Raw genomic sequence first — 26193 nt, forward strand, 5'->3', positions numbered from 1 at the left:
CACTGGCAATTCTTTTTTTCGCTTTAAAAATGTGCTTTTCGTATTATAAACTGATTGACTATGAGCCTAAAATTAACAAAGATCAAAGATGTCTATAAAATTGGCTGCAGTATGGGAATTGCAGGACGATAAGTAAAAATTAAATTGGATGCATGGGCGATAGTACAGTCAGGCTCAGTCAGCGTACCAGTAGTACTCAAAATCTATTATTTCAGTAAAAGAACCCTGACAATCACATAACGATGATTTATTACTGTAAAAATAATAAGCACGGTTTTATCGCGAACATTGACAATCACAAAATTGCCTTTTGCATTCTGCAAGCTAAACCGATGTCACAGTAACGCGGTCATTCAATATCTCTGAGGCTGCTGTGATAAAAGACATCAACAAAATACTGTACAGTTACGAAACAGTAAACAGAAAAATCCCCATTCTAAATAAACCTGTGCAACAGATTCTTTGGTCACAATGTAATTACAGCAATAGCCGACACGAAATGAGTAAAAACGACGCCAGCACACCGACTCAAGAAGGCGCGGAAGTTCCGCTGAATGCATCACAGTCCGGAATGTACAACAACTCTGTGCAGCTACTCTGGTCCGATCCAGTCAAACCTACAAAAGATTGCCTCGTCAAATACGCATCGTGTGAAAACAACATATACGAGGTAAAATAACGACCAAAGCAATAAAACACCGGTTAACCAAAATCATTCTCGCTGAACATTTTAATACTGCAAGCTGAACATTTTAATAAGCAAGCTGTGGTACTTCGTATAATTAATTACCCTTGACGTCATGAGGCGCCGCAGTTTTCTTGTGTCCTACAGCGATGACTCCAATATCTCTGGCGAGGATTCCCGACAATCTTCAACATGCTTCTCCATATCGCAGCCAACAGTCGCAGTCATTCCGACGTAGCCGGTGTGTTCTCTGGCATGCACCGCCAACAAGTTCCTGTCACAAACACAGCCCCGCAAATGCCACACAGACACTTGTTGCTGATCTCGCCGTTGCTTTGATCCGACTGCTTCTGCGCATTCACACTGTCGGACACGACGGACAGTAATCCTGTGTGATGGCGTCGCATGTGGCCGGGTAGGTGGCCGAACCAACGATTACACGGCGAACATTTATCCGTCGTCCTCCCATGCTTGTCCACATGATCCACCAGCTTTTGCAACTTATCGAACGGTTTGTTACAATGGGGACATCGCTGCGTGCCCTGTTCGCGGCGCTTCCGTGATCCACTACTATCGGCGTTTCTGTGTTTCAATACATGCAAGCCATGGAGCGCTTCCGTTGTGAATCGCATTCCGCATTCGTCGCAAGTGAAGCTGTTAATGAACGTCAGATTCAGGTGTTTCTGCAACAATATAAACTAAATACACTGCATTGTTGCAAAAAAAACTGAAAAAACAGGAAAAAATTTTCAGTCTGCAAAAAAATAATTTTTTATTAAACTTTCTTTAAAATTTAAAGCAATTTATATACATCAGTAAAACAGGTGTTCATTTGCTGTACCGACTGATGCTCGGACAGCGCCGAGGGATGTTCAAACTCCTGCCCGCAGTCCTGACACCGACAGTGTCTGCTGCCGTTTGAATTCACCCTGCTAGATGATCCCAACAAAGCAGTGTCGCCATTATCGCTACTGAAACATTCCAGCTGCAAAGATGATCCGCACTGTCCACGCCGCAGATGTTCAGCCAGATTGTCGAACCACTGACAACAAACGCGGCATTTCTCCGTCGGTCGCCCATGTTCTTCCACGTGATCGAGCAGTCCTGCACAATTGTCAAAGGTGTCACCGCATTTCGGACAGGTTACGTCATTGCCCATAGCCGCGTCATTCGGGTCCGGAGTGTGCTTCAGGCGGTGCAGGCGGCTGACCATATACGATCGAAATCGCAGACCACATTCGTCGCAGGTTAGACTGTCGTACACCGGCGTTCTTGGCTGATGGGTCTGACAAAAATAGCAGATCGTGTCAACCGAATCGCGCACTAACGTTGTGGTGTTACAAGTTACAACTAACGAACCTGTTCGTGTGCTTGCAAACCCGTCGGCGATGGAAATTTTTTATTGCAAGCTGAACAGTGAAAGTTGTTCGTTTCCTGATCACCCGCACAAATGTCGGCGGTGGAAGGACGCCGCGGTAATGTCGTTTCGCGCACAGGCACCACCGTTTGTGCTAGTGTTTGACTAGAGCGATTGCGCCTTATTCCATGGACTTGGCGGATGTGCGCCTCCACATCCCGTGGCGCAAAGCGTTTACCGCACATTGGGCACTTCTCCGTCGCAACTCCATGGACCTCGATGTGAACCATCAATTCTTCTAGTTCCGCAAACTTTTCGCCACACTGCACACAGGCTCGACTGTTCCGGAAGTAGTCGAGTGATTTACTGTCTCCGTGTTGCATCTTATGCAATCGGCACAACACAGCTAAACTGAAGCGTCGGCCACACTGATCACACGTCAAGGCCTCCTTATTATGGATCTACAAATTAACATTTAGTCTTTAAAAGAAAACCAGTCGCATACCCGCCGAATCGAACAGCACCTTGATTTTATGGATTTTCAGATGATCGGATATCCGAAATCTCTTCTCACACTGGCGACAGTGAAACGCCGCATCGGAAGTGACCGCAGCCTGGTTTCGCGGTTGATCATCGTAATCCCTGAGAGAAAGCCCAGGGTGATCGCGGCTGAAATGCTCCTCCAAGGACACAAACCACTGCTGACAGGCCGGACATTTTTGCGTCAATTTCCCGTGCTCCGCGACATGCTTCACCAGCTGCTCGAATTCAGCGAATGTCTTCCCGCAAGGTGGGCATTTTCGTAGAATGCACAGGTTGGGAAAGGCGCAAGAGGGATCCCCCTCATAGTAGGGGATCGCATCGCTGTTGTGTTTCATTTTATGAACAGCGCACAACAGAGTCGAAGCGAATTGCAGACCGCATTCGCTGCAAGTGACACTGTCAGTGAATGCCTGCCGCATTGATTGAGTGGCTTCAGTCCCATTCTCCTTCTAAAAGGAGAAAAAATCCCAAATAACATAAGATTTTTTTGAATAAATCAAATCCTTATTGGCACCTTTTTTTCGGCGGCGTAGAATTTCGCATGATATCGCCGGATGTGATCCTTCAGTACAGTACATCGCTGATCACACAGTGGACACCGGCGTGTTAATTCCCCGTGTAAATCAACATGCTGTATCAGATCACGTAAATAATCGAATCTGGCGTCGCATCCAGGACATTCGTGCACACTGGGCTGAGTGTCGGCTGCAGTGGCCGGTTGATAACTGAGTTTGTGAATTTCCAGGACGGCCTTATTCGAAAACCGGAGACCGCACTCGTGGCAAGTGTATAAGTTGTACAGCACCTGGCCGGTCGACTGCGCCTAAGCGTAAAGAAAAAATTCCTACAAAGTACAAACCACTCAGAAATCATGTAAACCGTAACTACATACAGCAGGCATGCGAACGTGATCACGTTTCGAAACAGGCGGCCATTTCTTCCGAGCACGGCCGTGACCTTTTCTCGGAGGAGGTGGCCAGTTCTTGTGTGGTCTCACTTTCATCGACAGCGTAGTGGTATTCTTAGAAGAAGAGGAAATGCCATTCGGCAGAGCCGGTTCATTAACGATTTCTTCGTCTGAAGGGATACCGAACAGGTCTTCATAAATATCCCCGCAACCTTTAAGATCTCCTCCAGATGCGCCTAGAAGTCCTCACAAATTACACTAGCAAAATTACCTTCATCATATCCAAAATTTCTCCTTATTACCCGGTGTCACAAAATCACAATCAGGATCCGGAGTCGGTGTCAAAGTACCGATGTGTTCCTGTAAGGATGCATCATCCAGCATTTCTTCATCCCAGTGATCAGGCAACGATTCTTCCTTAATAGCGCCGTCTAGCATTCCTCCCATTGCATCAGTGCCTGAAATCCATCAACCCTAGTTCTTGTGGCATCCAATGTAATTTTCTATATCCCAAACTTAAAATGTGTTCCTACTGAACTGTACCGGTTGCTACGCCTTCCGAACCCATGTTATGAATGATTGCAGGAGTGATGAGATCCAGATACTGTCTGGAATACCACACCCGCAGTTCTTCGTGCGGGGAGATGGTTCTGTTTGAGACGAAGACGATCTCGCATCCGCGCGCGAACACCAGCAGATTGCTCGCTTCCACGCTGTCCGCCAGTCGCACGTGCTTCATCCAGTTGCAGGCGTAATCCGAATCCAGCTGGTACTGCTTCCGCTTGACGTCCTCGCCCAAATCGGAAACATCCACGTATCGAGCTTTCTCTTCGTCGCTCCACACGCTTGGAGCGATCAACGGGCCGAATACTGTGTGCCGCTCCAGCATTTCTTTCACAAACACAGTCTTTCCTAAACACAACATAGTGTGCCAAGTTTTATACGTTTTATTGCCTTAATTACAGTCAGAACGTCCTCTTTGTGCAACAAATGTAAATACAACTCCTTACCGGTCGGCGATTCATCACAAACGTCCATATACAGAACTTTCGGTAAACTACCGACAGCTAACGGTATGACCGGTTCATCAGGGATGCTCTCCGAATGTATCCAACAGGGCGTTTGCATCACTTTGAAACAGGATTCGCAATCTGAAAGTTTCAAAAATTAACGAATGAAATTGCCAATAACAGACAGGGACATTTATCTACAAGATATTATTTTTTCCGTACATAGTAAGGCGTCATCCGGCTCAGGTATCGCCAGTGCAGTCCTAACGGCATTTCCGGCGCGCGTTCGAGGGAGCGCCGCAACTTCTGGTAACGCCGATGTGACAAGCGCTGCAAGAACAATTCCAAGTAATACTAAGCACTCTGCCGACGCATTAGTGCAATCAATCCACTTACCGGTAGCCACAGAATCTTCATCTCCCGGAAGACCGTTGTGAGATGCAATGTCAGGATTGGACAGGAAAGATGAGATACGAGCAGTAGACACCGGTTCCGAACAACTTTCCAACGGGACATTTTCGTTTATACCCGCGTCCATATGCTCCTGGATCGTTCCAGCTGTTTTGGCAATCTCCATATACTCATCAGAAGATTCTAATGGAAGCCCGGCATCCGGTGCAGAACATTCATCAGCAGCATTATCATTGACAGACTGCTCCACCAATACAGTGCTCACATTATTGTCGATTCTATAAAGGTCAAAGGATTTCCTTGACGGCACCGCAGTGGCTTTTAACGTGATTACAGATTTTCCTCCCCTTCGAGGTACGACCACCATCAATTCCTCCGGATTAAAGTGATTTTCACACACCATCAATCTGTCAGAAAGGACAAAATCCGGATTCAGTTTTCGGCACACCGTCAACCACAGACTGTGCAGCGCAGTCGGTTTGGGGAAGGGAAAAAATGTCAGCTTTTCCGACCGCTTGCACGGCTCCGGCGATCGCCACCATCCGCATACACAGCAATACTGCACGCCTTTATGGGGAAGGTGTGGGTTGATCGGAGTTCGAAATTTCTCCACGCATTCCAGCCGTGAGGGCGTTGCATTCGGCCTAAGACTTGGTTGAGTCAGGCGCGGCTTCCTGACCGAGAAATCTTGTGCGCCAAAGTGTCGGCTGCACACCAAATCGTGTCCGGCACGGGGCGCCCAGGACACGGCACAGCGCATGCTGCGGATCCACTCATCCCGCCGCGTTTTGGCCACGGGGAAAGGGAAGTACCTGATCCTACCCGAGCCCAATTCCGCGGGAGGAACGTGACATCCCGGCACGCAGCACACCGGGCGACTCTCCATTAGCGGCTGTTTTTCCTGTTTTTCCGTTTGCTTTCGTTTGGAAGGAACCCCGAAAGGCATCATACGCGACGGAACAGCACTGGCCTTCAGTGTCGCGTCCGTCTCAAAGTCCTCCGGAGCAAAATGATTCTGACACAAGAGCGACTGCTCCGTCACCGGTTCATGTCGGCCCAGGTCCGAGAAAAATTTTGTCCACTTGGCCTTGAGATGGGTATCCGTCGGGAAAGGGTAAAACATCAGCATTTCCGAGGGCTTAGTCCAGCCTTTCCGTTTGGCACCGCACAACAAGCATGTCTGCATCCCGGCGACGTTCACCGCATTCTTAACCTCTCCGCCACGTAACCCTGAATAATGGAAAGCACTAGCACAAGCTAACCGACAGGGCAACGCATCAGCCTTCAACCGGATGATAAACGGCGCTTTTCCGCTTTCTGCACGGTAGCCAAGCAAATCAGCATGGCCGAAATGCTGGCTGCAGATGAAGGAGGGCGGCAGCGGGTGCCAGGACGTTGAGCAGCGGATTCGCTGGACCCAGGCCTCGTACAGTTTGTGCTCGGGCAGCAGGAAGGGAAACAGCGTGTCCCCGGTTTTGGATGCGTTCCGCGACGTAACTGAACAACCAGGAACGCAGCAAATCTGCAACGTATCCACGTTCCCGGCGGCAACATCAACAAGCAACGCAACTTTTCCAACGTTCTCAGCTTGATTCGGACAGTCAGAAAGAGGAGCAACAGCCGCAGCCATCTCGTAATCGACACGAGCTGCCTTCGGGAGGGGAGCTTCCAGGTTCGGAGAGCGACTTTCCGCGCTACGCTTTTTCGTGCCTGCAGACATACAGGAAGAAAAAGACTCTCAAGGCTACATGTAAAAGCAACAATTGAATAAACTATATCGTTCCGATTATGCACATGCAAAAAATGTTCATAAACATGCGACAGCATTGAAGAAATGTTTTTGTTATAAATCTCGTTTGTTCTAGTACTCAGTTTGTACTTACATGACGATACTTATTAAAGGCTATTATTAATCACAACATGCGATCCATCAAGATTTCGAAGTAATCCTACGTAATGCTGGTACAATTAACCGTCTGAATTATCTGAACCTTTACCGCTAAAATACTGAAAAACCGGGAAAAACGGATTCCATTTTTTGCTAAGATTTTTAAATGAATAAATTCAGCAATGTCTGCAAAGCTAGCCGAACACTTACTGCCGACACCAATTTCCGGGCTGTCTGGACGAGAGACACATTCGATTGGGCGATGCAGTGGCAAGACACCTTGAAAAACAAAGACAACTAAGGAAAATTATTCACTTCACAGACAGTTTCTGACCGTGAGAGATGACGAGAGGAAAGAATTTCACGTGAAAATACCACATCGACTAAAGGATTTCAAAGATAATGCTACCACAATGGAAGAGTACAATAATGTTTACTTGAGAATCCGATTTCCGGGCTGTCTGGTCGCGGAACAGACTCCACGGGCGGTTGCACGCTGTACAGGATACACGGCAGCGCGTCGTGTTTAAGACGCTTCTCCGTCTTCTCGCAGTCCTCAGCTGACGGCACGGCGAGAATGTCAGACGAGCGAAAGTGCCTGCTGCAGATCTTGCTGGTGGTGGAAGGAATCCAGTCTTTTGGACGGAGGGTGCGCTCAATCCAGGCAGGATAGCGCGGATCGCTGGGATGCGGGAAAGAGAAGAAACACACGCTACGCATCGAACGCGATGGCTCTGACAACGGACACTGCAGAACGCAGCACACATAACCTTCGACCATTCTGCGATGGATCTGCAGAATGCAGGCTAATTATGCGCTGAAGAACAACTTAAGAGTTTGCCATGAAAAGGAGATCCAGTTAGGAGCAAAACAGAATTACGATGAACAGCGCAAATGATAAGAGCATAATATGTCGTTCGACTGTTTTCCACTCCAAACGACTGCTTTCGAAGCTTTGCGAAATCCTAAATCAAAATCGTCGCCAACACATGTCCGCAGAAAGAATGAATTTTGAATCATAGAGAAAATGAGTGATTTTCGTGGAGCCATGAACAGAAAGGGATCTCACAGAACTAGACATAAAAATTTTATGATAAAATTTAGAAACAGCCTATGTACGGTACGACCTGAGAAGTTGCAATTAATATCCATATCAACCACCCAACGAGCGACAGTATGCGCCCACCGCGCTTTCGTATTTCCGGTCAGTCCGAAAAGCGGTACTCTTTTGTATTACGAGCTTACTGGTACGAAACCAACTCAATTTTTCTGAAAGGATAAACCATTTGCGAAACCGAACAAATATAAACTACCAAGTACCAACCGAGCAAGAGACTGTACGACTTACGAGTAGGAGAAAGGGCACCGCTGTCATATTATGAAGGCACGAGTACTACATATAGTTCTCGCGTAGTAACTAAAAAAACCTGATTACCTGAAAACAAGGTTTTAATAATGCCATAAACTCAGTTTATCTAGAACATGAACAATTTAACAAAATTCTCGTAGCTCTGCGAGCAAATTTATTTCTCTACCGTTTTTATACAAGTTTGATGCTAATTGTTATTCCTATGATATGATGATCCTAACAACAGTAACATGTACTCGCATCGCGAAGCAGTAAACAAAAGATTCTCAATAATCAACAAATCTTATGGAAGATATCTTTGGTCACAAGGTGTAGCAGCCATCGACAGGAATGATCAGAAGCGGCACCATAATACCGACTTAAGAGGACACAGGAGTCCCCGCTGGATGCATCGTTGTTAGGAACGTACACTGTACGTTGGCTCTGGCCTGTACGTTGGCCTTTGGCAGCTGCTTTCATGGCCAGACTCACCGAAATCTACAAAGTTCTCTCATGAAATATGCGTCCTGAAAAACGGCAGGCAGAAATAACGGCCGAAGCGATTATTGTCAATCTACCACAACCAAAAAGTGCAGCAGTATGGAATACTAAATTGCGCACGACCACATATCATACGGTAACGCTAATTCAGGAAAAGTACTTATTTAGCTACTGCGAGTACAGAATAAGACTATATTACAATGCGAGCAAGAAAGGAAGCTACGGGTTTGGGGTATGCGTTGTAGCGAAGACAGCGAAAACCGGTTTGTACAGCTAATACGCGCACAGACAGCCACACTCATACGTGTAAGTGAATGCGAGCGGATTTACCCACTCACACACACATGTGCCGATCGATCGATACAGCAAGGCAGCACTCCGCTTGCGCTTTTTGGCAGCACTGGAATGCGCTGTCTTCGGTCTATTTATAGTCACAACAGAGAGGCTGCATTGATCAACCAGCCTCAGCGGGCAAAAAAGGCTGTTCGCTGGCTTTTTAACATAGACCGTAGCCTCCTCATTTAGTCAGATTGTATATCACTTGTGTTAGCGTGTTATCGAACGAAATTTCAAATACTACACGTCTCTATCCAACAATTTACTGTACTCCTTTTATTGGTCTTGCTATTACTTGCTTATCTTTTTGCGTCACCAAACGCCCGATTTGTGTCGTGACGGAGCCTCCAGTATTTCCGGCGAAGATTCCCGGTAGAGCCTTCCATTATTCTCCAGAGTGGAGCGGGGAGTCTTACAAATTCCCATGCCGCTGTCATGCTCTTTCGCATGCGCCACCAACAGTTCTTTCGTCCAAAAGATGCCACCACATATGCCACACAAACATTTGTCGTCGATGTCGTTGTTCTGGCCCAACTGATTCCATGCATCCTCACTGTATGACAGTGAGGCTGGGTGACTGCGTCGCATGTGTCCCGGCAAGTGGCCAAACCAGCGATTACAGTGCGAACACTTATCCGTCGTCCTCCCGTGTTCGTCCACGTGTTCTGCCAGCTCCCGCAGGGTTTTGAACGATTTGTTACAATGGGGACATCGCCGTTCACGGGAATGCGGAATTCCGGCGCTTACGACCTTCCCGTGTTGTAAAGTATGCAACTGACGCAACGCTTCCGTTGTGAACCGCATTCCGCATTCCTCGCAAGTGAGGCTCTGAATGAACGTCAGATTCAAGTGCTTCTGCAATAATATAAAAGGCTTTTTTAAAATGGTTTACTGCATCTTTTTAGGTAAACAGTCAGGGTTAAAATGGGAAAGCATTGATATACGTACATTTTACACTAGTGTTATTATTGTTCCAATAATTATGCACCTTCTCATGATCGGACAGGCGAGACAGCTGCCCAAACTCTTTTCCGCAATCTTGACAATTACTGTAATGACTTGCAGTGTTGATACTATACGATTCCCGCAATCCAGCACCGCCAGTATTAGCGCTAATCGAACACTCCAGCTGCGAAGACGATCCGCACTGTCCCTGGCGCAGGTGTGCATCCAGACTGTCAAACCACTGACCACAAACGCGGCACTTTTCCGTTGGTCGGCCATGTTCCTCCACGTGATCCATCAGCTCCTTCCACTTGTCGAATGCATCACCGCATTTCGGACAGGTGAGCTCCTTATCCCCAATACTGCCACTAGGATTCCCCTGGTGTTTCAGACGGTGCAACCGACTCAACACGTGCGATCGAAAGCGTAGACCGCAGTCTTTGCAGGTTAGACTTTCGTGTGTGGCTGGCTGGTGAAGCTAGAACATCAGTCAGGTTTGTGAACTTTCATTGTAGTTTAGAATCAGTTTTAATCAAGAGCAACTGAACCTTTTCGTGAGCTTGCAAAGCACTCCGGAATGAAAAGCTTTTCTCGCACAGTGTACACGGAAGAGGTTTCTTTCCCTGACCACGGGAGGACGCATCGGCAGTGAAAGAGGGACGTCCCGGTGACGTCATTCTGCACACTTTTAACAACGTTCCGGCTAGAGGTTTTCCCGTGGGGCTGCTATCGTGTTGAAGGTCATGTCGCATAACCACCGGCAGTTCCGGTACAGCGACGTTTTTACCGCACAGCCTGGTGTTCTGCGTTGGGACAGCGTGAACATCGATGTGCACCAGCAGTTTCTGCAAATCTGCAAACATTTCGCCGCATTGCACACAGGTTCGGCTATTCTGTAACCACTCTGCAGGATTATTGTCCCCGTGCTGCAGCTGGTGCAGCCGACACAAAGCAGCCAAACTGAATCGTCGGCAACACTGAGCACATGTCAAGGCCTCCGGATTATGAACCTATAGAAAACACTTAACAATGAATTCTGAAAACAAGTAGCTGCCATCGGATGCACCTGTATCTTGTGGATTCTCAGAAAACCCGACGTTGAGAAGCCCTTCACACACTGACGACACTGAACTTGCGTATCGAATCCAACAGAATCTTCTTTACGCGCTGGCTTGTCACATTCCATAAAAGCAAACTGATTGATACTCTCAGACATTGCCTGTGGACATGATGCGCAGCAACTGCGTAGGTTGGGAGAAGCGCCCGAGGGATTCCTTTCCAAGTCGCGATCGGCGCTACCGTGTTTCGTCTTGTGGACACTGCACAGCAGTGCGGACGGAAACTGCAGACCACATTCACTGCAGGTGACACTGCGAACTGAGCGCGCGTTTTCGACCACCGACCCCGTCTAAAAAATCAAATAAATCTAACCAATGACATCATATGTATAATCGAAGCATCCTTCACCTTTTCGGCGGCGTAGAACTGAGGGTGACACCGCGCGATATGCTGCTTCAGATCAGGTACAGGACACCGCAGATCACACACCGGACACCGGTGCGTTATTTCCCCGTGTAAATCAACGTGCTGGATCAGATCTCCGAGATGGTGGAATGCAACGCCGCATTCCGGGCAATTCTGCACACTGTCTTGATTGCCGGCGGCACCGGCCGGTTGATAACCAAACCGGTGCACTTCCAAGACGGATTTATTCGTAAATCGTAGGCCACAGTCGCTGCAAGAGTAAAACTGCGCAACTGCGGGTCGATGTCTCTAAAATCACAGAGTCGACAATCAGTTTACATTCTACAATCGACAGACAAGTCAGTTAACTTTGTTAGTGTTTCAGATGTATATTGCCGCTTCGTTTGGTACTTAGTTTGTACTCGCATTGTGACATTTATTATTGTTAAAGTCCAGTTAACTTTGAATCATAGTACGAGTACGAACGCGAAAATAAACTTTTTTTCGAGCAGGCGCATTCTTCCGTGGTTTCACTTTCGGCGACAGCAGCGACGAGTCAATGTTATTCGGCACAGGCGCATTGTCAACGATTTCGCCGTCCGAAATCGAACAGATACGAAACAATTCTTCACCAATTTCACCATCCAATGTACTATTCTTTCCATCTGCAACTGAAATTCATTATACACATTACCGGTAAAAGTAGCATGAATTTTATTTTCTTAATGATCTCATAATAAAAAAACTCTTATTACCGGGTGTTTCAGTATCATCATCAGGATCTGAAGATGCTGCAGAAGTAACAAGGTCTCTTTTCAAGGATAAATGATACACTATTTCCTCATCCCAATGGTCAGGACACGACTCTTCCTTAATAACATTGTCCGACATTCTCTCTGCCTCGACACCTGAAATTCATAAAATCCTGTGTTCAACGTGATACTTTCTAAAACGAAATGTTGTTATTTGCCGACGACGTGATGGTGTACAAGATTACTGACTCGGATGTAGATGCGATAGGTGTTCAACAAGAACTGGATGCCGTCAACGAATGGACGTACAACCATAACTTGATTTGCAATGCATGTATTCAGTTCTCGTTCAGAAAGAAAATGTCTCAGCCCTAACAAATAAACGGGGAAAGTGTTCCCACAGTTTATTCGGCTAAGTATTTAGGAATCAATGTAGAGCGCAGTTACAAATGGAAATTGCAGTCCGAAAATGTTTTGGGCAAAATTTTAAAGCGGTTGCGGTACCTTAGCACTTTATTTCGTTCCCGAGATTTGTCGGGACGGTGTACACCGTTTACGAGTTTGTTCTGTCTGTCTCCGATTACTGTGCGCCTGTCACCTTTTCTACTCAAAAAGGGCTGATCGATAATGTGGAAAACGTTCAAGAAAGATTAGTTCAGTCGAAAGTGACCGAAAAGTCTATATCGGCAAACTGAAAGAGCTAGGGTGGGAACCAATCGTACGGCGCAGTCTGAAGTGCAGCCTTACAACTTAATCCCATATGATGAAAAGTTATTTCGTAAGGGTGCTGTGTGTTCTGGTGTTGCAGAATGCAGATGCTACGCGTCGTCAATCGATGATGGCTGCACATCCGCGCCCGATTCCCCTATTGGATCTACGTTGTCCGCCACATACTCCCACCATCGGAACGATCATTTGCATATAGGATTTGGAATGATTTACGGATTCCGGCATAATCTTAGCAGAGCCTTGGTAGATTTACTGCAGCTTTCAATTACGTTGACTGAAAGTGTGCAGTGTCTCCGAAGCAGTTTTACCACGCTGAGCACGTGTTAGAAACTTTGAAATGTAAATATTTAAAAATTTGTTTAATTACGATGGGAGCGATTAGCGGGCCAAATACCGTGTGCCGCATTTGTGTTTCCCTCACGTAAATAGTCCTTCCTAAACACTACATAATTTGCCACGTTTTCTTGCCTTAAATACAGTTAGAGCGTTCTGGCCGTGCAACAACTGCGTTTGTAAATGTGAAAACAACTGCTTAATTACCGGTCGGCGACTCATCACATACGTCCATATACAAAACTCTGGGCAAACTACCGACTGCCAATGGAATGACCGGTTCGTCCGGGATACTGTCCGAATGCATCCAACACGGCGTCTGCATCACTTTGGAACATGACTCGCAGTCTGAAAGCTCAAAAATTAGCGACTAAAATGGCCAATAAGAGATAGGAAAACTTATCTACAAGATATTTTTCTTTCCGCGTACATAATAAGGCGTTGTCGGGGTCAGTTATCGCCAGTGCACTGAGTGCAGTCTTAACGGCATTTCCGGAGCGCGTCCGAGGGTCCACCGCCACTTCCGGTAACGCCGATTTGGCAAGCGCTGCAAGTTTCAAGTATTACAGTACAAGCATTCTGCTGACGCATTAGGGCAATCAACTTACCGGTAACCACAGAATCTCCATCACCGGGAAGACCGTTGTGAGACGCATTGTCAGGATTAGACAGGAATGATGAGATACGAGCAGCAGACACCGGTTTCCTTCTCTTGTCCGTTTCCTTCCCTTTGGACATCGGCCCAAAAGTCCACATGCGGGACGGAACTGCAGTGACCTTCAATGTCCCGCCGGTCTCAAACTCCTCCGGAGCAAAATGATTCTGGCACACCAGCGACTTCTCCGTAACCGGCTTCCGTCGTCCCTGGTCCGTCAGAAATTGCATCCACAACGACTTGAGACGGGTATCCGTCGGGAAAGCGTAGAACATGAGCCTTTCCGAGGGTTTGGTCCATCTTTTCCGTTTTGCACCACACACTTGACAAGCTCGCATCTCCAGTATACTCCGTGCGTCCTCCATCTCTCCGCCACGCAATCCTGAATGGTGGAAAACCCTGACACAGGCCAACCGACTGGGCGACGCGTCCGCCTTCAAAACCATCGCTTTGCCGCTTTGCGAACGGTAACCGACCATATCGGCGTGCTCGAAATGCTGGCTGCAGATGAAGGAGGCCGGCTGCGGTTGCCAGGAAGTGGTGCAGCGAATTCGTTCGACCCAGGTATCGTAGAGTTCGTGCTCCGGCAGCAAAAAGGGAAAGATAGTGTCCCCGGTTTGGGATGCGTTCCGCGAAGTAATGGAACAGCCAGGAACGCAGCATATTCGCAGAGTATCGGCGTCCCCGGCGACGCTTACCAGCGAACGATGAGAAAAATCAACAAGTAGTGTGTTGCTTCCGACGTTCTCAGCATGGTTCAGGGAGTCAGATGAAGGAATAACCAACGGCGCAGCCACCTCGCAACCGACACGAGAGGTCTTCGTGGGTGGAGTTTCGGGACGCGGAGAGCAGCTGTCCGCGCTGCGCTTTCTCGTGCCTGTAACGATGCCGGAAAGCGATAAATAAAGCAAACCACCGAAAACATGGTATCGTTCCAAATGTAAACATAATTTTATCCATTTCTAATCAGCAACAGGTGTTTAAACAACACCGAGCGCTTACTGCTAACACCTATTTCCGAGAAGTCTGGACGAGGGAGACATTCGATTGGGCAAGGCACTGTCCAGACACCTTGAAAACAAAAAGCAACAACAAAATTACTGACTGCCGTTACAGTTTCTGGCAAAGAATTCCACGTGAAAATACACGGATTCCAAAGATGAAAATGCTGCCATAATCGCAGATGACAAAGTTTACCTGAACATCCGATTTCTGGGCTGTCCGGTCGCGCAGCAGACTCCACGGATGGTTGCATGCTGCGTGGAATGCCTTGGGCAAAACATGGCAGTGCACCGTATTTGATACGCTTGTCCATTTTCTCGCAATCCTCGGCTGATGGAAGGTGAGTAATCCGAGAAGCGACAGTGTCGGCTGCAGATCTTGCTGGAAGCGGAAAGAGCCCAGTCTGTGGCACGCCGAGTGCGCTCAGTCCAGACGGGATTGCGCGGATCGCTCGCATACGGGAAATTAAAAGAAACACACGCTACCAATCGAACGCGATGGCTCTGACAACGGACACTGCAACAGCACACTTATTCCGAGATAGATCAGCAGAATGCCGGCCAGTTATGCGCCGAAGATTAAGTAACTTCAACTGCAAAAGATTTTGTCATGAAAAAGAAGTCCGGTTTAGCCACACTCCGTGTAGCTAATGAATAGGCCTTCGGGCTTTGAAAGATAGCCTACATCGAGCGTGGTTTGGACTTAGAAGGGTGACTACTGGGTTCAGCTGCGAGTCCACGGCTCGTCAGGCCTGTGCGCGAAGGTCAGCACCAGCGCTGACCTGAGTAGCGTGTACGTTCTTCGATGCCTGTGGTTCATACGGATTCCATTTGGGACAACTTCTATTCGGACCAGATTAACTACGAGTCTACGACGGATTGTACGCCAACCGGCCAGCGGCGGGCCGCCGCTGGCGGCCAACGGTGTGATAGACCCGGTGGACGTACGAAGAGTGGACGTACGGACCTCTGACTCACCTTTGATACGGATGCGATTTAGAGTGATACTGCTTGTTGTTCTATAGCTTTGTGCATCAGCATGACGCACTTTATGCCCGTTTATCTGTAGTGAAAGACTATACTAAAGATGGCCGAAAGCCGGCTTAGCCGGCGATTAGCCAGCCGGCTGAAGATTTTTAGAAGCCACAGCCGATCCTAGGCCGGCTGCTTAAGCCGGTTGAGAGCTTCAGCCAGCTGCGGCTAAGCGGGCGGCCGACTCGGCTGAGCGGCTTAAGCGGCGGCATTGTCGTACCACTTTGGCGGCAATAACAGCGCCACCGAGTCACTTGGTGCTTCAGGTTTGCGCCTATTTCAGTCGCCTTCGTGCGTTCGTGTGCAGAACAGTTTTTAAACACGGCGATCAGGATAAAATCTCCGTTCTCTTCGCTTGACACTGTGGCCCACTGCAGCGCTGCTACACATTTAGACAGGAATTCCCGGATAACGACTGATTATTCAGTTATTGGTGCATCGAAATCGCTTACAAAATAGTTTCTGGAAGTGGCAAAAAAACTTCTTTTTAATTTTTTTGCCAACCTACGATGCTGCCTGTTAGCAGTTCAAACTTTTTTCAAAAAAATTCGTTTTTTTTGCCGAAATTGTTTGTAACCGGCTTACCCGGCGGCCAGCCGGCTGGGAAATTTTGTTAGCCGCTTTGGCCGTAGAGATGTCAACGGTTCGACCGGTTCGGTTCGGTTCCATAAGCGGTTCGACTCGACGTCGAAGTCACTTTGTTCCTAACGGTTCCAAGCACGAGTCACTTAAACCGGTTCGGTTACAGCGCCAAGTCACTTGTAACCGAACCGAACCGGTTGGAACCGAAACCAAGAAATTATATTAGAGTGCCGGCTGTACAACTGTGCGACTGCGCACGCATGCGCTCAGAGTTTGAGCGTAGCGTGTACGAACCGATTTTACTTAAAGACAAGTACTGTACGCCGGTGCGCGTCTCCTTTATATTTATCAATTTATGGATTACGATTTGAGACAGCAGAAATTCGTCATACCACATCGTCATTCTCTCTAGTAACAAAGAACCGAAAACAACCGCGGTTAACCGGTTATTTTCGGTTCGACTTAACCTCTAACCGACTCAAGCGGTTCGGTTACAAGAAAAGTCGTGGTTTCAAAAACGCCCAACCGAACCGAACCGAACCGGTTGAACCGCGGTTCCAAACGGCTCGGTTCGGTTTTTGACATCTCTATTTGGCCGGCTGAGACTTCCAGCCGCAATACTTTAGCCGGCTAAGGAATTCAGCCGGCCGTCAACCGAAAGGTCAGCCGTTTAGCCGGCCGCTGCCATCTCTAGACTGTACGTATTAACGTACTGTTGTTTAGCGGAGTCTAGTGACTTGATCTCCGATGTTCTTCGTGAATATAATTTTTGCCCGGCTAGGCTACTCATAAAGAATCAAGCAGTCCAGTTAGCAGCCAAACACCGCCGTCAGACTACTTTCCACTCCGAACGACTGCTTTCGATGCTTTGCAAAATCATAATCAAAATCGTTGCAAACACTGAATTTTTCGAAAATCTTTTTACAGGAAGATTGAAACACAATTTTTAACCACAGAAAAAGAGTAATTTCGTGGAGCCATGAACCGAAAAAGAAGGCTCTGTATCCGATACAACTTTCAAGTAAGGAGTGAGGATTTAAATCTGCAATCGTAAGGATCCCTATCAGCAATCCCACGGACGACAGTATGCATCTCCGCGATTACGTATTTCCGGTCATCCGAAAAGCGGGACAACTTTGCATCTTGTACTTTGTTGTACGAATACAGGCAACCGCTTCCAGCTTTTTGAAAAAGAGCATGAATTTTGCCGCTAACCTTGTTGGAGTCTTGGAGATCTTTGAGTCAATAAAATATTACCGGTACGAAATATTTCTACACCAGTCAGCCTCAACTCAGTTTCTTCAGGAAAGATAAACGATTTGCGAAACAGAAGAAATGCAAGCTACCAACCGAGCGAGCGACTTTACGAGTAGGAGATTTATGAACACCGTTGTCATACAGATACGAAGGAACAATGTAACAAGATACCCTACACGTAAAAGCTATTGGCGGTATATAAAAGTAAATGTCGCACAGAACACACGCACAAGGGGCGAAACAAAGATACAGACTTAATAAGATCATGATAATCAATTATTAGAGTACAGCCTTTTTCTTCTCACAATCAGTACGAGTATATGACTGTTGAGACGAGCGTTGCTCACAAAAGCACATTCATTTATTATTACGAACATGGACATTTAAAAAAATTTTTTCTGATACTTCTGCGAGCAAAATTAATAACAAGTTGCTGTGATCTAAACAAGTTACCACATCTCGAAGCAGGAAACAAAAGATTCTTAGCAATCCACAAATCTTGTGGAAAAAATTTTTGGTCACAAGTTGCAGCAGCCATCGACAGGAAATGATCGGAAGCGGTGCCAGAATACCGACTCAAGAGGACACAGAAGTCTCGCTGGATGCATCGCTGTCAGAAACGTACAATGACCTTTCGCAAGCTGCTTTCGTAGCCAGACTCCCCAAAGCCTGCAAAATTAGCTCATTAAATAATCGTATTGTAAAAACGGCAGGTGAAAATAACGGCCGAAGCCGATTACTACCAATCTACCATCAACCAAAAAGTGCAACAGTTGTGGAATATCAAACTGTGCACAACCGCATATTATACGGTAACGCTAGCGGTACAAACACTTATTAAATTTTAGCTATTCCGAGTACGGGATACGACTATATCAGTTGGTGGCGTGTTAACGATAGCAGTTCCAAATATTGTACGTTTTCGTCCAACAATTTGCTAATACAAAGTATTATTGTTCAGGCTACTAAATGCTTACTTTTTGCGTCATCAAGCGCCAGACTTTTGTCGTGACGGAGCCTCCGGTATTTCCGGCGAAGATTCCCGGCAGACTGTTACATTATTCTCCAGGGTGGAATGGAGAGTCTTACAAATGTCCCTGTCGCTGTTATGCTCTTTCGCATGCGCCATCAACAATTCTTTAGTCAAAAAGATGCCATCACAGACGTCGCAGAAACATTTCGCGCTGATGTCGCCGTTCTGGCCCGACTGATTCCGTCCATCCACACTGTTGGACAGTGAGGCTGGGTGATTGAGTCGCATGTGGCCCGGCAAGTGGCCAAACCAGCGATTACAGTGCGAACATTTATCCGTCGTCCTTCCATGTTCGTCCACGTGAACCACCAGCTCTCTCAGGTTTTTGAACGATTTATTGCAATGTGGACATCGCCGTTCGCGGGGATGCTGATTTCCGATACTAACGATGTTCCCGTGTTGTAAAATATGCACCTGGCGCAGCGATTCCGTTGCAAACCGCATTCCGCATCCGTCGCAAGTGAAACTTTTATTGAACGTCAGATTGAGGTGCTTCTGTAACAGCACAAGAAGACAAACCTCCTTTAAATTAGCACTGTGACTTTTTTGGATTAACGGTCTGGGTTGTAATGAGCAACTGCAATGCTATAAGTATAGGCCGGCCCATAAAACATTCTGGTTGTATCATGTATGTAACTTCACATATAAGCAAAACCACTTATAAGTATGTAGCTAGTTTACGCTAGTTTTATGCCCTATAAAAACGATACTATTTAATGTACCTTCTGATGCTCGGCCAGACCGGACTGATGTTCAAACTCTTTTCCACAATCCTGGCAAAGATAGTGTTCGCTTGAGCTCTTATGGTTAGTGCTGGAAGATCTCATCAATCCAGCACGCCCAGCATCAAGGTCACTCGAACACTCCAGCTGTGAAAACGGTCCGCAATTTCCAAGCCGCAGGTGTGCATCCAGATTCTCAAACCGCTGATCACAAATGCGGCATTTTTCCGTCGGTCGCCCATGTTCCTCCACGTGGTCCATCAGCTCCTCCCACTTGTCAAACATGTCACCGCATTTCGGACAGGTCAGCTCTCTCTCTACATTGTTGCCACTGGGCTTCCAGCGGTGTCTCAGACCGTGTAGCTGGCTCAACATGTGCGATCGAAATCGCAGACCACACTTTTCGCATGTCAGACTATCGCTCACCCACGCCGCTGGCTGATGAAGCTGAAACAGCCCTCGTAAATAAATAAAACGCGCACTAAGTGGTCGAAAACTTTGATCGTCAAACGAGCGAACCTTTTCGTGAGCTCGCAAAGTACTCTGTAGGGAAAAGCTTTTATCGCATAGCGTGCACTGAAAAGGTTCCTTTCCCTGACCACGAGTAGACGCGGCGGCGGTGAAGGTATGTCTCGGTAACGTCATTCTGCATACTTTTACCAACGCTCCGGCTAGTGGTTTTTCCGGCTGACTTGTACCGTGTCGAACTTTTTTCCGAGCAGGCGCATTCTTTGGTGGTTTTACTTGCGGCGTCAGCTGCGAAGAGCCACTGTTATTCGGCACAGGCGTATTATCAACGATTTCGCCATCCGAAATTGAATAGATACGAAACAATTCTTCACAAATATCACCGTCAACTATGTCATTCTGTCCATCTGCAACTTAAATTCGCCACACATTATGCCAAAAGTAAAAGCAACGTTAATTATAACTTTTAAACTTATAACCGAAACACCCATTCTTATTACCGTTTGCTTCACTATTGCTATCCTGATCCGAAGATGCTGTAGAAGTAACAAAGTCTCTTTGCAAGGATAAATGCTCCAGTATTTTCTCATCCCAATAGTCAGGACAAGGCTCTTCCATAATAATATTCTCCAACTTTCGCCTCTCGTCCTCGACACCTGAAATTTATGAAATCCGGTATCCAACGTAATACTTTTTAAAATGGTACGCAAAAAATTCAAGTACTGTACCAGGTATTTCGCCATCCGAATCAACATTCTGAGATGCTGCGGGATTAAGAAGATCCAAATACTGTCTGGAATACCACACCCGCAGTTCTTCGTGCGGGGAGATGGTTCTGTTTGTGACGAAGACGATCTCGCATCCGCGCGCGAACACCAGCAGATTGCTCGCTTCCACGCTGTCCGCCAGTCGCACGTGCTTCATCCAGTTGCAGAGGTAATCCGAATCCAGCTGGTACTGCTTACGCTTGGCGTCCTCGCCAACATCGGAAACATCCACGTATCGGGCTTTCTCGTCGTCGCTTGACACTGTCGGAGCGATCAACGGGCCAAATACCGTGTGGCGCACTAGTGTTTCCCTCGCAAAAACAGCCTTTCCTAAACAAAAATCCCATCGTTAGTATATCATCGTTACTCAGTTAAATAATAAGAAAAATAATTTCTTACCAGTCGGCGATTCATCACAAACGTCCATATTCAAGACTTTGGGCAGGCTACCAACAGCGAGTGGTATGACCGGTTCATCAGGGACATTAACCGCATGTATCCAACACGGTGCTTGCATCAACTTGCAGCAAGGTTCGCAATCTGCAACGGCATAGAATAGTGAGTAAATTATTTAAAAAAGCAATTTCGTACAGATGGTTTTTCGTACAGATGGAGGTATCACTGGGCGCAGATGCGGTAATAATTGTCGGCGTCTCGATCAAGACCCGGCCCCTGATCGTAGACGGAACCTGAATATCCGGTAGCGGAGATGTCACGAGCACTACAACAGACAATCATTACATATATCATGACATAAATCTTACAAGGAATCTTACAATGATCGAAAGAATTTTCCTCGCCCTTATCTTCTGGAAGACCGTTCCGTGACGCTGCCGGCAAACACAACTGAAGAGATGCACTGGGGTCCTTATTTGCTGAAGGTGCGTCAGTTTCCATTGGGATATGATCGTTCTCATGTGACTGTACACGCAAATCACCCACGGTTTCCAAATTGTTCGTTTTGTCACCGACAGCGACAGGAAGTCCGGCATCTGTTGCAGCTACGTCACCGTTCGTAAACGCATGTTGTTCTTCGAAAATACCACTTTCAAGAACCGGGCTGGACAACTCGTTTGGCGTCCTAACGGAGGGCACCGCAGTGGGCTTTAAAATCAGCTTAGACTTGCCCCATGTCACGTCATCTGGTTTAAAGTGGTTTTCACATACTAGCGACCCAACCGTGAAGACAAATTCCGGACTCAATTCACGGCACGCCGTTATCCACAGTTGCCTCTGCGCCACAAGTTTCGGGAAGGAGAAAAATGCCAACCTTTCCGACCGTTTAACTGGTTCCGGCAACCGCCACCAACGGCATAAACAGCAACACTGAACTCCTTTATGGAGAATTTTCGGATGTATTAGAGGAATTTTCGTACTGATTGGGGTTCGAAATTGTCCTACGCAATCCAACTTAGATGGAACAGCACTCTGCTTCAGGCGGGATGAAGTGATGCCCGTGATTTTGTTGACAACACTGTGCGAGAAATCCTGAGCGGTGAAGTGCCGGCTGCACACCATATCGAATCCACGCCGTGGCGCCCAAGATACGGCACAACGGATGCAGCGTATCCATTCATCGCGACGCGCGGGATCCAGGGGAAAATGCATGTAGGTTATCCTGCCCGAGCCCAATTCCTCGGCAGGTATGCGGCATCCCGGCACACAGCAAACCGTACCCTCCTTTGGCGCTTTGCTGTCCGCTTCCTTTCGCACCTTTCTGTCTGTCAACTTGTACCTGTCTTTAGCGCGAAAGATAAGCATGTGTGCTGGAACTGCATTGGACTTCAATACTCCGCTTGTCTCGAAGTCCTCCGGGGCAAAATGATTTTGGCACACCACCGCCGGTTCGGTAGTCAGTTCCCGTCGGCCTTGGTCCGGCAGAAATCCCGTCCACAAAGAATTCAGATGCCTAGCGCTCGGAAAAGGATAGAACACGAGCATTTCCGCGGGCTTGGTCCAGCCGTTCCGTTTGGCGCCGCACGCTCGACAGGACTGCACTTCCGCTACACTCTGCGCATTTTCCGTCTCTCCGTCACGTACTCCGGAAAAGTGGAAAGCTGCAATACACGCTGACCGACAGGGCACGGCATTGTCCCTTAGGACGGTGGGAAACGGCGCTTTTTTGGCATTTGTACTGATTCTGCAGGTTTTTATATCGGAACGGAGGAAATGCCGGCTGCAGATGAAGGAGGGCGGCTGCGGCTGCCAGGACGTCGTGCAGCGGATTCGCTTGACCCAGACATCGTACAGCTTGTGCTCGGGCAGCAGGAAGGGAAACAAAGTGTCCCCGGTTTGAGCTGCATTCTGCGATGTAATGGAGCAACCAGGAACGCAGCACATTTGCAGAGTGTCCGCATCATCGGCGGCGCTCACTGGTTGCGCCGGGGAACGATCAGGAAGATCAACAAGCGAGCCAACCTCCCCGCGGCTTTCAGGTTGCTTCGGTGAGTTCCGCGAAGGAAGAGCAGCCACAGCAGATTGAGGGAGAAGCGGAAGGGGTTCGGCAGCAACCGGTTTGTCGCTCGAATGTGGTCGAAAGAGGATATCGGGAGACGGAAAGTGCAACATCTGTGCAGTCGATGCAAGTGCAGCTGCACACGCTTCGGCCGCGCTCGGTGTAGCCTTTGGGCAGGCTGTGCGGCGTTCAGTCGTCTCCTCGTCAACACGTGCTACCTTCGTGGGCGGAGGTTGCAGAGTCGACAGACAGCTGTCTTTGCTGCGCTTTTTCGTACCTGCAATGACACCAAAAAGTAAATAACCCAAGCTAAAATATAAAGTAATAACGAACAGCTAATAAACGAACAGAAGTAAGAGAACAACCGACGATATTGAAGTCAACTATTTGATTTTAAAAAAGAATACACGCAATTGAAATAAATCAGCAAATGCAACCCAACGCAAACTGACGCAACCCAGTTAGTGAAATGAATCGTCTCAATTACCCGACTTTGCTAACAAACTTTATCTGTCATTTCATTTATATTTTAAATTACAAATTATTAACAATTTACGTTATTTCTCAACGAACTCAATTAGTGTTCTCTGCTTTTCTACGCGAACACTTACTGAGAACAGCGATTTCCGGGCTGTCTGGACGAGGGGCAGATTCGATCGGGCGATGCGCTTCCAAGACACCTTGACGAAACAAAGCAATGCAGAGAAAAATTATTCACCACACTGACAACGAGAACTTTTGCTAGTGCCACATGATGAGCGATAAGTATTCTAAGCACCAGCTCGGCTTAAGTATTTCAAAGACAAAAGTACGGCTACAATGAGTACAATCGAAGATTACTGTGCTTACTTGAAACTGCGATATCCGGGCTGTGTGATCGCGGAACAGACTCCACGGGCGGTTGCATGCTGCGCGGGATGCCTTCGAAGAGACACGGCAGCGCGTCGTGTTTGAGACGCTTCTCCGGTTCCTCGCAATACTCGGCTGATGCCAGTATCACAATATCCGACGAGCGAAAGTGTCGACTGCAGATCCTGCTCGCTGCGGAAGGAGCCCGGTCTTTTGAATGGAGAGTGCGCTCAATCCAGACGGGATAGCGCGGATCGCTCGGATGCGGGAAAGCGAAGAAACACACGCTGCGCATCGAACGCGATGGCTCTGACAAGGGACACTGCAACACGCAGCACACATCGCTCTCTGCCATTCTGCGATCGATCGGTAGACTGCAGGTTAATCACGCGACTAAGATCAAGTTATGCAGCGAAAGAGGTGAATGTTTCCTCATGAAAATGAGATTTGGCAACCAAAACTGAAAAAATAATCAGGATTCAGGATGGACAGCGTTCTCAATATCATCCGATTGTTTTCCATGCGTTTTAAAATACTGACATGAAATAAAATCGTCGCGAATGCCGAGTCTGTCAAAAAAAAATCTACAGAAAGAATAAGAACAGAAACTGCACAAATGAAAACCCAAATCATCATCCATGCTGCCATGCACAAAAGTGAATTCGTGGAGCCATGAACAGAAACGGATCACAAAACCACGTCAACCACCCAGCGAACGATAGTGTCAACCACCCAGCGGGCGAGAGTGTTTCTTGTCTCCGCGCTCAAGTATTTCCGGTCAACCGGAAAAGCTGTATTCAAAAATTTAAATACAAAATTTACGCTGATTTTTTGCAATCTCTTATGAAGGCGTGAATTTTCGTCAAGGTCGTACTGCAATTATACTGTCATGTAGAGCAGAAATACGCAACAGCGTTCCACGACTTTTATCGTTAACATTTTTTTTATAAATTTACGGAAATCGATAATGTGCGAAGCAGCACTGGTTGCGCTTAAGTCGCTGCGCTTGTATATGTACTCGCCACGCAGTTTTGGCAATCAGGATAGTCTTCTCCCCCGGCTCGAGAATGCCATTTGTCATCAAAGCGCTTGTCCGAGACCTAAACATCACGGCTGATCTAATCCTCCTGGAGGGATTGGATGGGCGCTATTCACGCAATTCGGTTCAATTTATGGACTTAAGCGTCGTGCTCAGTGGCAGCGTTTACACATCCAATCTGCCACAAAATCCATTGGAAGTTGTTGCTTTTCAGTGCCTAAGCGCAAGCCCAAACACGAAAATAATTAATACTACTGTATTTGAAATTAGAAATTTTAGCTTTTATCAAAAGGAGGGCTTAAAAGCAAAGCGCAGAGCGTATCGACCCTGATAACAGGTACCCGATTTTCTGTTATTATGGTTAAGATTTTATTATTGTTAGAATCTGACTAGCGTGTGAAACATTTTGTGAATTGTAAAAGGTACCACATATCGACATATGCCTCGTTTAAGAAGAAGAATTGAAGATGAATTTCTCTCGCTCGTACTAACTTTTATTTTGACCAAATAACAAATGAACCTTTTTTCAGATACCTTTCCATATGTTACACTTTCAGACCAGCAATGGAAGCATTACAAAACTGTTTTTTGTTTAAAATGAAAAGTCAAGGACCGTTTTGTCCTACCGAAACATGCTTACAAAGAATTCTAAAATATCAATAAATTATCTCTTCCACTTAAGGAAAGCCTTTCGACAACACTAACATGAGCACTCGGGTTAAGACTATGGTTAAAACTAAGATCAACAATCAGGTTTTCACTTTGATCAGAACTAACGTTAGCACTCAGGTTATGGCTCCGGTCAAATTAAGAAGTGGGCCGGTACAAGGTACCAAATTCGTGTACATGCACGAAAAGTTAACTTTGCGCACTCCCAAACACATTTTAGTTTTATTTTATGACATTCTGTTGCCAGATGATTTGTATACACGTTATGGCTGTTTGAAAATTCCAAAAGTTTACCTGCATTCCGGTGTACCAAAGTCTCATTATGGACCGATCTACTTCAAATTTTGCACATAAATGCACACGGTCTTTCGTGTTTACAGCGATCTAGACTTTCATGATTTGCTTAAAATCTTAAAATGAATTTTAGAATTTTTGAAAGTCATTTTAAAATTCGA

At 47.0% G+C, this 26193-nt stretch overlaps 2 protein-coding genes across 3 annotated transcripts; both read right to left on the reverse strand.

Moving 5' to 3' along the window:
* Nucleotides 1-232: 232 nt before the first annotated feature.
* LOC129585452 (uncharacterized) lies at nucleotides 233-7860 on the reverse strand. 2 transcript variants are annotated; one of them, XM_055478125.1, is made up of 14 exons: nucleotides 7239-7860; nucleotides 7012-7080; nucleotides 4899-6623; nucleotides 4725-4832; nucleotides 4503-4643; nucleotides 4036-4404; nucleotides 3795-3950; nucleotides 3478-3728; nucleotides 3100-3402; nucleotides 2567-3034; nucleotides 2045-2503; nucleotides 1527-1970; nucleotides 791-1368; nucleotides 233-617 (listed from the first exon to the last, which is right to left on the reverse strand). In XM_055478125.1, the coding sequence occupies exons 1-13, from the start codon at nucleotides 7579-7581 to the stop codon at nucleotides 910-912; spliced, it is 5295 nt and encodes a 1764-aa protein (XP_055334100.1). In that variant the 5' UTR covers nucleotides 7582-7860; the 3' UTR covers nucleotides 233-617; nucleotides 791-909. The 2 variants fall into 2 exon arrangements, with proteins under 2 accessions (XP_055334100.1, XP_055334099.1); XM_055478124.1 differs by having other exon boundaries at nucleotides 3100-3408.
* A 1971-nt stretch (nucleotides 7861-9831) lies between these two features.
* On the reverse strand, nucleotides 9832-24652 carry LOC129585549 (uncharacterized). Its single transcript, XM_055478265.1, has 21 exons — nucleotides 24031-24652; nucleotides 23793-23861; nucleotides 21503-23458; nucleotides 21334-21447; nucleotides 21126-21266; nucleotides 20688-21056; nucleotides 20460-20615; nucleotides 20011-20366; nucleotides 19492-19938; nucleotides 18750-19264; nucleotides 14874-14935; nucleotides 13818-14741; nucleotides 13640-13756; nucleotides 13417-13557; nucleotides 12151-12303; nucleotides 11930-12060; nucleotides 11399-11704; nucleotides 11231-11339; nucleotides 10618-10784; nucleotides 10066-10409; nucleotides 9832-9841 (listed from the first exon to the last, which is right to left on the reverse strand). Exons 1-21 carry the CDS (start codon nucleotides 24383-24385, stop codon nucleotides 9832-9834), a joined length of 6942 nt encoding a protein of 2313 aa, XP_055334240.1. The 5' UTR covers nucleotides 24386-24652.
* Between the last annotated feature and the right edge of the window lie 1541 nt (nucleotides 24653-26193).

Source organism: Paramacrobiotus metropolitanus, unplaced genomic scaffold (genome assembly GCF_019649055.1).
Source record: "Paramacrobiotus metropolitanus isolate TYO unplaced genomic scaffold, Prichtersi_v1.0 Parri_scaffold0000017, whole genome shotgun sequence".
Classification (NCBI taxonomy): Eukaryota; Metazoa; Tardigrada; class Eutardigrada; order Parachela; family Macrobiotidae; genus Paramacrobiotus; species Paramacrobiotus metropolitanus.